The following is a 13,036-nucleotide window of genomic DNA, read 5'->3' as shown; positions in this document are numbered from 1 at the left end:
GGTTCCTGATGGGCAAATGTATTCACCCTGTGAATACAATGAAGGACTCTCCAAGGGGAGAGTTTTGAAGAGCAATTCATTGGAACTGGCAGGACAAGGAAGTGGATGAAGACTAGAAATTCCTTGATGGGCACCTCTTTCCATTGCAAGGCTTGGTCTGAAAAGAGCATATGCAGATGTGTGTTTTAAAAAAAAAAAAATATTAGTTAATATTTATTAGTTAGTTTTATGACATTAAACGGGCAGATTTTAGGCCAGCTGCCAAGAGAAAAGTAAAAAAGGAAGCCTGTAATATTAAACAGTGCCTACCAAATGTTTTAGTCCATATTCATAATGTTGGTATTTTTATTTTAAAATAGATAGAATTATTTTCCAGTTCACATATAAATTATTGCCACCTCATGGTACCCCTAAGTTGCCTTTTTCCCCATGCGGGATACCTTCAAAACACAGCCCTGTTTATGCGAGGATAAAACTAAGGATAATGAAGACAGCAACTCACAGTTTTCTTGGCAGGTACTCTGGCAGTCTTCCAGACTCTTGAAGTTGTTCTGGTTTCCCAGGCACCCACCATACTTGAACACTTCACACAGCTTTGTCTCTTTGTTGTAGAAATACCTGGTAAAATAACCTCGGCAGATCCCAGGGTCTTTCTCGTGGAAGCAGAAATTGGGCTTGTCTACAAACAATGGTAAATGATGAACAAAGGGGGAGAATCAGAGAACTGACACACATTCCAAGACAACAATAGAACTGGATGAAGTTTATAAAATAACTTCTATTTATATAATATAAATAACTTATATTCATAATATAAATGACATATTTATAATAGGACCTATATTTATAAAAGTGATATATAATATATAAACAACATATTATATATAAATAACATATATATAAATAACAGATTATATATAAATAACATATTATATATATATAAAATATATATTTATAAAATAATATGGAGCATTCTAGGGATACTTGTGTTGCTTCTTTTTCCTCTTTTCAAGCAGCCAAGTAAATTGTATCTTGGAAAATGACAGTTAATGATTCCTTCAAAGTTTCCTCCAACACTGAAGCTTTAACTTGAAAATCGGTTTTTGCTCTGATTTAAAAGACCTGAATCTCAGCTGGATCTTTCGCGGTCTTGTTATTTATATGGTTGTTTTAGTCAATGTGATTGTGAATTATAAAGAAAGCAATGTTAAAATAGAAGGGAAAATAAATAAATAAATAAATAAATAAATAAAAATAATAAACCAAAATTATATTAATTAAAATTAAAATTATATTCTAAAAATAAAATCATGGAAGCAATAATAAACTATATGTGAAGGCATTCTCAAATTCTTGCTAGTAGCTACTTTGAAATATGATTCTTGTCTGAGCTGACTTGCAGAGAAAAGTCTCTTTAGCCATCATATAAGACAATCCTATCAGATGTGACATAGAAAAGCCTTCCTTACCTGTAAAATTTCACAAAATATTGAGACTAAAATGGGGCCAGTGGGCTGCCATTTTAGTAAAAATTGCTACAAAACAATTACTTTGAAGCTCCTGACATTTTTGAAGCAGATTATTGAGTTACAAAGAAGTTAATCCTATTACTTCTACTTTAGCTAAATATATGTTCAAATTCATTGCTAGAACAAGGTTATTATTAAAAGCAATTTATGCACATGATATATTTATATAAAGTATTTTATAACTCATAAACTCGTCCTTTTCCAAGAATTAATTGGCAATATCTTGTATTTCAGTTGTTATAAAACTCTACGACCAGCAAAAAAGAATTTTCAGAGATCACATGTAAAATTAAATCATTAAATGTTCTTGGATAAAGCCACAAAAGAACAATAAGGGTACACAGACTACAGGATTATGACTGATTCTTAAAAACAAATATTCTTGGGTTAGAACATCCTTAATTAAGATGGTTCTCACAGAAGAGGGAAGTGAAGCCCAAACTAGGTGAGCTCAGATCGAACTTTTACAGCCACTTTTGGAGAGAGAGTTCATGAATGCAATATAATCCTGACTATAAAAACCAGGATTATACTTCCAAATGCCATGTCTTTCTCCAGGGACTCAATATGCAAGACTGCATTACTGGGAACAACAGTAAACATGCAGTGATGTTGATGACAGCCGTGAGCTGAATTTAACAGAGTATTTTCTAGTTTGTCATTAAAAATGGGGAACTGCGGTCAGCCCTTAAAGGAAGCAGTGCCAAACAGGTTGCTAAACGAGCGCCCATTCAAGCAGTCCCAAGTGGAAGGAGGGATGAAGGAGGGTAGGCAGCAAAAGAGGAGCTGATTTGTGAAAAAGTTTACTCGAGTGTGTGTTTGGTGAACTCTGGCCACCAGCAGTGGGCCCAGTGCAGACACATCCCCAATGGGCAAAGGGGAAGGGCAGAATGAGCCTTCCCGAGCTCTACTGCAAGTGTCAAACTGAAACATCCTCATTAGGAACATGGGTTACCTTAACAGACCAACAGTGCTCCAGGTAAATGGATCTCAGCGCTTTAGCACCGGCTGGTTTGGAGCTCTGGGTGTCAGGCATTTAAAGTGCTGTAAACTGTTCCCTTCAGGAGTGGGAAACTTGCTCCCCTGCTTGATGGATAATTAGGATATCTGCCCTAACCTCTGGTAGCTCCTCCACAGACAATGCTTGAAAAGTTCTGTTTCAGGGTGATTTTTTTCCCATCTATTTTTGCTAACAGTGGAGCAAGCTTTTAGCTCAAAACACACAGTATGAGTTTAATTATACAGTGCTTGAATCTCTGGTGAGTCTTCCTTTTCACTGACAAACAAGAAAAGAAAACCATCAAGATGTGTTTACTTTGTGGAGAGATTGAGGCTACCACCTTCACTGACCGCAGTTGTCCTCAAATTCTATGATGAAACTGAAAATTCAGAATAAAAACTCACTTTCATCTGACATTGCTGTTTCTGTTAGGAGACAGCTTGGAACAATACCTAAATAATTGCACAAAAGAAGCTAATAAATACCTTACTTGTTGTATAAGAGTCTTAGGTCACTATGTAAATGTAATTACCTTTCTTCATTTGTGCTACCACCGTCTTCCGAGATAATTCTGCAACATAAATAAAAATAAAAATATTTAGGAAAGGCAGACATGATTAAATCTCACCTGTGATACCAGTGTGCTTAGCAGCGACAATAAGCACTGAGGAGGAAGAATGCAACATCTCTTCCCTTTCTTTTTTCCCTTTATCAGAGAAGTAGCACAAAAGCTTGTTCTGGAGGACTGGAGTATCATTTCCTTTGTATGAGAAGACTTGCTACACTGGAAACCTGAGGATATGGAATGTACTGAAATCAAACTATTCCAATATTGAATTGAACTGGGAATTGGATCCAGAGGCCTGTATTATGTAGTCTTACATCTCCAAAGAGGAGTAATTAGCAGACTAACAACCCAGACTGCTGTAGATGCTGATACTGCAAGTGGCTTTGGACACGACCTGGTGAAGACATTAACACTTCTCTCCTGCTGTCCAATTCCCTTTGCTGTGCTGTGTCGTGTCTGAGTAAAGTTTTCATTCTGCTGTTTGTGATATCAAGGCCCACTCAGCCAAGTATCTTCAGGGCTGTAAGGATGACAAGCCTGTTTGCACTGCTCTCTCAGAGCGTGATCAGCAGTGCAGAAGTCACTGCTGTCGTTTTTAATGGGGGAGCCTGGGTTTCATTTGATGACCTCAACAAACTGGACAGCTGAATGCGCCCCCAGTGATTGAAAACAAATCTTATTCCCCTTCTAGGGGACTCTCTAATCATAAAATCACAAAAGAATCCACGGGAAGGTCGTCTCAACCAATGTCTACGAAAAGCTGACGAGAGAATGGTGACCAAGGAGAGCTGATTCATTTTCTATTACAGAGATACTTAGCAAGGCATGTGAAATAGCAGCTTCTGGACTTCATCTCCTAATTGCATTTCTTCATAATCCTAGTTTTGTACCATACTGCCCTTGTGTGGTAAAATTCTACCCCAGTTTTCTCTGGAAACATGCTGCTGCTATATTTTCAAAGCAAATCTATGAGGTACAGATTCTGTTCACGATATACATTTTTCCTTCCACCTCTGAGACAATGCAGCTGGCATCCTTTAAAAAAAAAATAAATATTTAAAGACATGACATGCATTTTAGTGACAAAACATTTCTTTGAGCCTACTTCCAGCTTGTCCTATTAGTAGGAGTCTTTGCCTTCAGCATTTAAACCCATGAGCTAAACTACAGACACACATCAGGCCACTTCACTAATCTCACTCAGCTGTCCCCTTCAGGGCAAGATCAGCAATCATATTTTGGCATATGATCTCTACTCTTCTGGCAGAGAGCAGGAAAAAATTACTGTGAGTTTATACAGGCCTAGAATCTTTTAATCTTACTGCCATGTCAACAGTGTCTTTTTGCTTCTGGTTTCAGTTAAAACGCCAAATCCCTGTCAGAGTTAATTTCTTCTTTGCAAACAAACTGCATTTCTGAGCAGATTTCCTCTGTAAATAATAGACAGTAGAATTGCTGTCATGACCAGAACCATTTAACAGTAATTATTTTCCCAAGTTAGAAGGTTAAGTAGCCTAAAATGTATATTCACTGCCTTGAAAATTAGGACCTTTGTGCTAGTGATGACACCTGTGATTCTACGTATATCCAGTAAGCTGGGTATAAGCGTCCAGTAAATGGAGCAAATAGGTAAATGCCTCCTAAAAGTAGTTTTTTTATTCCCTGAAGTGGTGAGTATTGGGTACAAGAAACAAAAAAACACAGCTGATTTCTGGGAAACTTGAGTCAGAATTAGGCTTCTTGAATCTAAGCACTGCCTTTGAGAGCGGCCGACCTGCAGCTGGGCTCTCTGAACTCTGCTGTACTGACTTCAGTCAATTCTGTCTTTAGTGGCTTATTCATTCCAAAAATGTTTAAAAGTCATCCTGATCTGGTAATGCACTCATATTGTGTCATTTGTTCTTGTATTTGTGCTGAATATTGAAAATCAAACACTTTGATTATTCACATTATTTCACCTGAATTTGTATATATATTACATAGCTTCCCTTTAGCTTATTTTTACCTTGATCTTCACATTCTTCACTGTGATAATTTAGTATCTCAGATTCTTCTTTATTTTCAAACACTTAGGTAGCACTCATACTCTCTTTTTAGACTGATTTCTTCAGTTACTAAATAGTGATCTTCCTATAATAATAAATATATAAGCATAAATAAGATGAATATAACTATATACTACAAGACTGGACAGAGAAAGCTAGCTTTAACAAAAAGAATTTACATAATTATATTAGGGTTTACTGAATCATGTTAGTAAAAGTGGTTAACTTAATAGTTTACTTTGCTTTATGCCTGATGGTTGACAGAGTACTGTATATGACACCAAGCCATTTTATCTGCTGTTCTGCATTCAAAGAATACAGAAATTAGGAGCATTTTTTGCTCCAGTTCCTCCAAGCAGATGTAACTCTTGTAGGGTCTTGAATCACTGTTATTCCTGCAGAGAAAACTAAACTTGGGCTGAGTGCCAAGATGCAGACACTAAGCCAGTTCTCATTCTAAATAACTTTCAGTTTTATGCTACAGAGTTATGCCAAATATATGCCAGGATGGGATTTGGTCTAGCAGATCTGTTTCAGACTTTGATCCAACATATACATGAGAATCAAAACAAGACTATTATTCAAAATAGCAACATTAGATTGAAGAAATAATTCGATAAATCTTCCCTCATGGCACCCGCTCTTGACTTTTGGACACTTCATTTTAAATTCTGCATTTATCAATCCTGCATTTTTCCCTTCATCCCTCTGTTTTAGCCTTTAACTTGAAATTTTGGGCAAACACTCCAAACTGCCAGCGAGTCACGTGTTTGGGATGAGATACTACGAGCCCTGCAAACAACCCTGCTCCAAGCATGGCAAAGATGCTGTGGGTCCATCTGAAACAAAAACTAAATACCAGGTGTAAATTACCAAAAACCAGCCAGGTATCAGAAAAAGAAGAGCTATTTCACATCCTGGATTCCAGGTCCTTCTGACACCGAATAGTAATGAAGGAAAAATATCATTAATTTTTTAAATTGAAAGATTATATTCACTAAACTTTGTGGAGTCATAACTGGAAACATATTAATCACAACTTTCTAAACAAGACACTGTAGGAGTGAAAAAACAACTTTTAAGTTTGTTTTTCTTTTGTTGTTGTTGTTTTATGTCTGGTTTTGAATTTTGCAGCTCTTCCTAAACACAGTCCCACTGAAGCCTTGCTGCACTCAGCCACGCTGTTCCGGCTCAATCTGTGTCAGTAAGAAAGCAACTCTGCTTTACTCTTGTAAATTGTAAACACTATTGAAAATTGGCAATTCCTAGTAATTCTTATTAGGAAATACAGCTGTGTTTGAAACAGACAATGTAACAGATTTAAGGGCTGATCACAAATACTTCTAACTTAACTCCTGGTCTAAGTAAATGAACATCCAATATGACACTCAGGAAAAAAACCCACATAATGAATATACTTACTATCTGAGGCTTATTACACACCTTTGATGACCCCTTTATATGGATTTTTCTTTCAATTCCCATTGTCCTTCTCCCCTTCCAATACATCCCTATCACTTACTGTTTACATAGCTGGATCCATTCCATCAAATTCCCATGAAAATAAAATCCATATTAGGTATCCAGAGGAAACCCTCAATAAGACTTTACTTCCTCCAGTCTCTAAACACACAAGCTTGTCAAATTTCTAGCTCCACTGGCATTACCTCCCAGTTTTAAGAATCTTCTAACTTTCAGGCAGTCCTGTGAGGGTCTTGCACAATGCTGGAAGCCTTACTTAATTACAAGGTTCATTTTTAAATTCCAAACCCAGCATTCACAAGGCTCTTTGTGAATACTGTGCTGTGTATGGTATGCTAAATTTCATTTTCCTCTTTCTAGTGATTAATTGATGAGATTTCAATAAAACAGAGCTGGCGAATGGCTGTGACTGACATTTTTAATGAGAACTATCTACTACTGTAGTTCTAATTATGTTGAAACATAAAAGATGTCCAAGATGCTGGACAGCTTCTACCAGCTTCTCAAGTGAAGGAGAAACCTGGGATGAAAAATGGAGTTAGATACTCTGAAAGCAACAAAGAACATCTGTGCTGCCCACCAGCATAGCCAAGCCTCAAAATCAATATCACTTGGGTTCTAGCTAGAAAATGACCTTTCTTACATCGGTGATCGGTGTCTCTATTCCAGAAGTACACTAAAAGTCTCACTCAAATTTCCAAATCCTGAAGGTTTGCTTGCAGAATGTAAAATAATTCACATGACTCCAGCCTACTTGGGAACATAATTAGAGGAATTGCATTTCTATATTAATGGGAACTGAAGAGTTCCAGTTAAGAGCTGCTGCTTCCAAACTTCACGTGGTTTGTGAACAAGAGCTGACAGGTGCAAAAGAACTGACAGGAGGATAAGAGAATGGGTACTGGCCTGTTACCACACACTTCTTCTGGCATTCTTCCAGCGTCAGAAAGTTGTTCTCATTGCCGTGGCATCCACCATACTCGAACACTTCACACTTACGGCTCTGGACGTTGAAGAAGTAGCGCACGTGGATGGCTTTGCATGGGCCGTCATCTGCTTTCATGGCACACACTGAGTGCCCGAGGATCAGGGGGGGCAAAGCAGCGCCTGCAATGCAGATGAGAAGTAGAATAAAGTGTTAGTAGGTTTGCTTCATTATGAAGTGTAACTTCAATATGACACTGCTTGTGTTCTCTGCTGGAGAGGCACCGCGGAACATCTGCCGGCAACGCTCCGGACACGCTGAACAGATGCGAAAACAAAAACATCATCTGGGCTGCAACACAAATTCCATTCGATCAAACCGAATGTGTGGTTTCAATTTCCAACCCAAACAGCTCATGTAAACTCATAAACTTCTTGAACTCCCCATCCCAAATCTCGAAATAGCCACGGGCAGAGGCTTAGTCACGAGGGCCAGTGGGCAATTCTGAACAACAAACACGGAGAGAGAAAATCCTAGCAGCTCCGAAAACACGACTGCCAGGGCAGAAAGGATTCCTTGGGCTGTCTTCCAGGCACTTCTGACAGTGAGCATCGCTCCTAAAGACACGTCCCGTGGAGCAGCGTGAGGCGAACAGAGCCCTGCAGAGGGCATCGCTCCCCTGTCGGATTGAGCTCCACCGGGACACAAACCCAGCCCCGCACCACCGAAACGTCACCACACCGTCTTTTTCCTCTGACCTCGCTGTCCTTGCATTACAGCTTTTTCAAGAGCTAAGCAGACAAGTAGAGTGCTAAGGGGAAACAAAACTCTGTGTTATCCAGGGATGTAATTTCTGTGTCTTTCGATAGGTCAGGGAATGTTTTGCAAATGTTTGTCGTATGTATTGTGAAGAACACCAGCCAAGTTTTCACACTGTCAATGTCTATAAGGAAATTCTCACTAACAGCTGAGTTGCTGATACTTCTCCCTTATAAATCTATGGTTTAATAGTTTTTTTCCTGTTTTGCTTTGAACTATTTTACCCTGCAGGATTTTGAAAGCTCTACAGAGCTGGCGTGATTGCCACAGCAACCAGGAGAACAGACCTGAAATTTCTCATTTATTCTCCTATAGCTAATTAGAATACTGATGTCTCAACACATATGTCAACATACCTAATGGTGGCCCAGGAAACAGGGGACAAAATAAAGAATGGGGACAAGAATTTCCATGATTATTGCACTGCCTCCTCCTCCTACTAGATTAAGTTTCCAGTTTTAATTAAAAGAACCCATAAAAATCAGGCTTTATGACTTGATGAAAAGGAAACCCACAGAACTAAAACACTCTTTTGCTACCTCCTAAGGCCCTTCCTCTGCAGTCATGGGGATGCTGTTAACCACTGTCAGATGTACTGACATCTGCAAGCATAATGACCAGCTGTGTCACGCTTTTTGGCAACTGGACATTTATTTTCCTTAAGAACGCTAGAAAGTTGCCACAGTTTGACGAAAATCTGTACCCTGTGAAAATCCCAGGGGCAGAACAGTCCAGCTTTAAACAGTAACCGAGTGACTGAAGAAAGAACTCTCCGAGGGGTTCATCGGAACTGAATCATTCCTGCATCTGGGAACAGCTAAGGAATTCTTCCCCGTTATTTTACACCTGGGAACACTTAAATCTCACAGATGATACAAACCGAGCTTTTCTTCTCAGACTGGAGCAGCAGATGAGAAGGCAAGCTGGAGTGTTTGACCAGCAGACCTTCACAGGCACAAATCTGCCTGTACTCGTTTCGTATGTGGAATATACCTCAAGAAAACTAATTCTTAGGCTGAGGCCTCATCCCCTGCTCTTGAACACTGGCACAAATTGCTACCACTACATTTTAGGTCTTGTGTGAAGAGCACAGGATGTGACATTCAGAGGAGGTGTCTGTCAGGAAGGTCAGGGAATATTCTTCAGCAGAAACACAGGAAGTTAAAACTCGAAGGAACCTTAAGAGTTTCTTATCCAAGTGAAGGAAAATTCCCAGCAACCTGAAGGAGTCAGTTCCGAGATTTCACTACCCTGCTTGCAAGACAGGCCTTCCTTGTAATGTACCACCTAAATATTCTTATCTATTAAATAACATTTTGCTTCCTTTATGCATAAACAGAATAATTTAAAACCATATATGTATCTACACATGAAAATCACACCGATTTTCTAATCTTGCAATTCAAGGCTGCTGCAGGGGAGAAGGTGGCCTCCTGCACTCTCAGCCTTTAATTTGGGCTCCTCCAAATTTGGCTCCTGCCCAGGCTGCTTGAAACCTTCATGGTGCAGCAGCTTTCTTGCACTCACTGCACCACTTCAGCAGCCCAACTCTGGTCTTCTCTCTTTCTTTTGGAAGACTTTTACCTCCTCTTATTGATCTCCCTACTAAATAAACTCATTTCTTCCAAACTTTTTATTGGCCTTGCTTTCTAAGCCTTTTATAACTCTTACTTGGATCTTTCCTATTAGTTGGATTACTGTTAAAGTGTTGCCATAACCTAAGGCATTACCAGTGGCAAATAGAGTGGAATAATTGTCCTCGGGTGTTTTTTGTTTTTTCTTAACACAAGACAAAATCACTTGCCTTTTTCTTCCTTTTTTTTTTTTTTTCTTTTAAACAACATTGCATTACTTCTGCAATGCTCTGCAACTTCCTTTTGCTTTCCAGCAGATATAACCTTGTTATACAGGTGCTTCAACAGTTGTTTTCCACCCTATATTTATGAATGATGAGAGAATCAATGAGTATTGATTCTGCTTCAAAAGTAAAGCACTCCACATTTGTCATTAAAAAAAAAAAATTAGTTTAACTTTCCACACTGGATATGACCCTGTTGGATATTCATTACTCATCCAATTTAGGCCAACTCATCTGGTTCAAATAAATTTAAGAAATCTATATAATTATAAGACTGTACTATCCTAGACCAAGAAAATTTTGTTTCCTTAGAAATACATGAAATAATTGTTACAGCTGATGCTCTTTGTCACACTAGAGTTATAACTTAAATTAAACTAAAGCAAAGTAAACTCTCCTCTCCCCTTTCTCTCCCCCTGCCTCCCCCGATTTTTTCATTAAAGCTGTTTAACGCACCGGCAGTGTGTTAATATTCATTCCAGTGAGTAAATCCATGGAGAGAGCTCTGACAATCTGCGGTCAGTGCTGCTGCAGGGAAGCAGGGCAAAGCTCTGCTCACACTTTATTAGGAAGCAGTGTAATATTCCAAAAGCACAAGTGGTGAATAATGCCTCTAATCCTCTTACATTGATACAAGTGAAAACAACACCTTCCCCCCCACGGCTGAGGGCATAACAAAAGACTTTAATTTGACTTTCAGTCTCGTAAGGATCATCTGGCAGGGCTGCTTGTCAAGAAAAACCTCCTTTTAGTTAACAAAATTTCCATCCTAAACTTGCAGCACAATAAATACGACGGCCAGGAGCGTTATGGTGGCTTTGCTTCTCACAGCAGAACTACGCAAACCGAGAAAACAAAGGTCAGGAATATTTCTGCCTTTTTATGGCAGACACTCCGTGTTTTTGTTTGCTTAGGTTGTGTGTTCTCAACCTTGCACGGGTTACCCCTCAACTACAAAGCTACAAAGCTGTCATCTTCTGCAGCCTTTCTCGTAAATGCCTCCCCTCTGATAAGCGGTATCAATACTGAGCACCTTTGCTGCTGATGAATGGCTGCTGCTGCTTCTTTTCTCCCAGTCGTTGTCAATTTGACAGCTCTCCACCCACTCGCTGTTTCCCCCGCTCCTCGCACCCACACGTGTTTCCTACGCTTTTTAAGAGGGCACATTTATTCTTGGCAAACTTTCGCGGAGCAATAAAAAAAAACCACGTTCGGTTCGTGAGTCGTTTGCTTTAGGCTTTGGAGCATCAAAACCGGAGAGCTGCCGACCAGACAAGGTATTAATGATCAGTACACATAAACTAATTCTTTTTATACCGGTCATTTTTGTTATTACCCTTATTTAGTGGTGGGAAAATCCCAGTTTGTTTTTTTAATCCCATTGGACTTGCAATCTTAATTATTACTGTAATTTAAATAGACAAACCCCCCACCTCTTAAATCCACAAGGCACTCAATGTGGTCCAAAAGCACGACATTATAAAAAATGGATGCACACAACTTGTTTTATCCCTTAATACCCGAAATTTGTGGAATGTTAGCATATAATATATCATTGCTTTATGACTGTCTAACTTCAGAACTAAATGTCATCCATGAAATTGCACCCTACAAGATTTATAGCTTTAAATTCACTGAGTGCAGAATCTAAATCTTGAGAAACCACAAATATCACTTTAAATAGCAACAATCTGAACGTTTTATGGAAACAGAGTACTGTGAAAATATTTTGTAAACACTGTTATTGAGTCTTCAGCAGTCACTAAAACAGGTTCCTACTAATTTCTAATAATTACATTTGATTGTTTTTTGCTTTTGAATTCGAGTTCAAAAGTTCAACTGTTTCTCACACTAAATCAGTTACTGGTCACATAATCTTAAATAATTGGTTGCGAAATAACCAGCGACAAAAATAACGCCCAGTACAATGACTACTTCATTTCCTTGGGATTATTTTCTTGTTGTCTTTCATAAACAAAGTAAATAGAGGAAAAAAATCTAAGCCAGCAGATTTCTTGTTCTGGTGACAAAGTGTGCAAGGCAATTTGGACATTATGAACAGCAATCTTAGGCTAAGGGTTTATATTAGACAATCGGGATGGAGATAGGATGATGTACGGACAGATAGGCAAAGTGACAACACAAAGTTTCCACTTCATAGTTCTTGATGGAGAGAACACACTTCTCTTAAGGAAGAGGTCACAATTTTAAATCATTTTCTAAAGGAAAGAAGAATATTTTAGTGTACTAGTGTAATAATTTAGTGTATTTTTCCCTCATCTGTTTTCTCAAAACCGTTTGGGAGGAAATGAAAATACCTTTCCCAGTGATATCCAGACAGGATTCTGACCCATCTTTGTTAACTTCAGTGAAGTAAACAAAGATCTTACAACGGTGAGAATCCAAGAACCTCCCCAGTTCTAACAATCACATTTTTTTTCTGAACAAAACTCTCCAGCTGGTGAGTTTTTAATCATAGAATTATAGAATATCCTGAGTTGGAAGGGATTAGCAAGGATCGAGTCCAACTCCTTTATTTATCCAGTGATATCAAATCACTTGGGGCTATACAGAGGCCCAGAAAAACAACCAGGACAGTAATTGCATCATTTTGAGACCAAACTTTGCACATGAAGTGTGACTCAGGAGAGCTGTGCACGGGACAGCAATCTACAGTGTTATTCATCATATTTCTGCTCCTTTTGCGTGGGGAGATGAAACCTGAGCTTGCCAGCTCGATGTTCTTCTCCCTAAAAAATGAACTTTTCCACAATCCTAAAGCAGAGCTTTAAGGGAATTACCTTGATATC

General features: G+C 38.7%; 1 protein-coding gene across 4 annotated transcripts in view; it reads right to left on the bottom strand.

Annotated features, from left to right (window-relative positions):
• Positions 1–13,036, bottom strand: part of TFPI (tissue factor pathway inhibitor) — a 56,962-nt gene that overhangs the window by 8,803 nt on the left and 35,123 nt on the right. For all 4 annotated transcript variants that reach the window (XM_050339813.1, XM_050339814.1, XM_050339811.1 and 1 more), the window contains exons 3-5: positions 7,531–7,731; positions 3,062–3,100; positions 503–679 (exon numbers count right to left, since the gene is read on the bottom strand). In XM_050339813.1, coding sequence (XP_050195770.1) covers positions 503–679; positions 3,062–3,100; positions 7,531–7,731 — 417 coding nt within the window. The remainder of the gene's footprint in view (positions 1–502; positions 680–3,061; positions 3,101–7,530; positions 7,732–13,036) is intronic.

The sequence above is a fragment of the Myiozetetes cayanensis genome, unplaced genomic scaffold, assembly GCF_022539395.1.
Source record: "Myiozetetes cayanensis isolate MyiCay16 unplaced genomic scaffold, myiCay2020 scf9, whole genome shotgun sequence".
Taxonomy (NCBI): Eukaryota; Metazoa; Chordata; class Aves; order Passeriformes; family Tyrannidae; genus Myiozetetes; species Myiozetetes cayanensis.
Note: the sequence above shows the minus strand (reverse complement) of the source record. Positions and strands in the feature narration are given on the sequence as shown.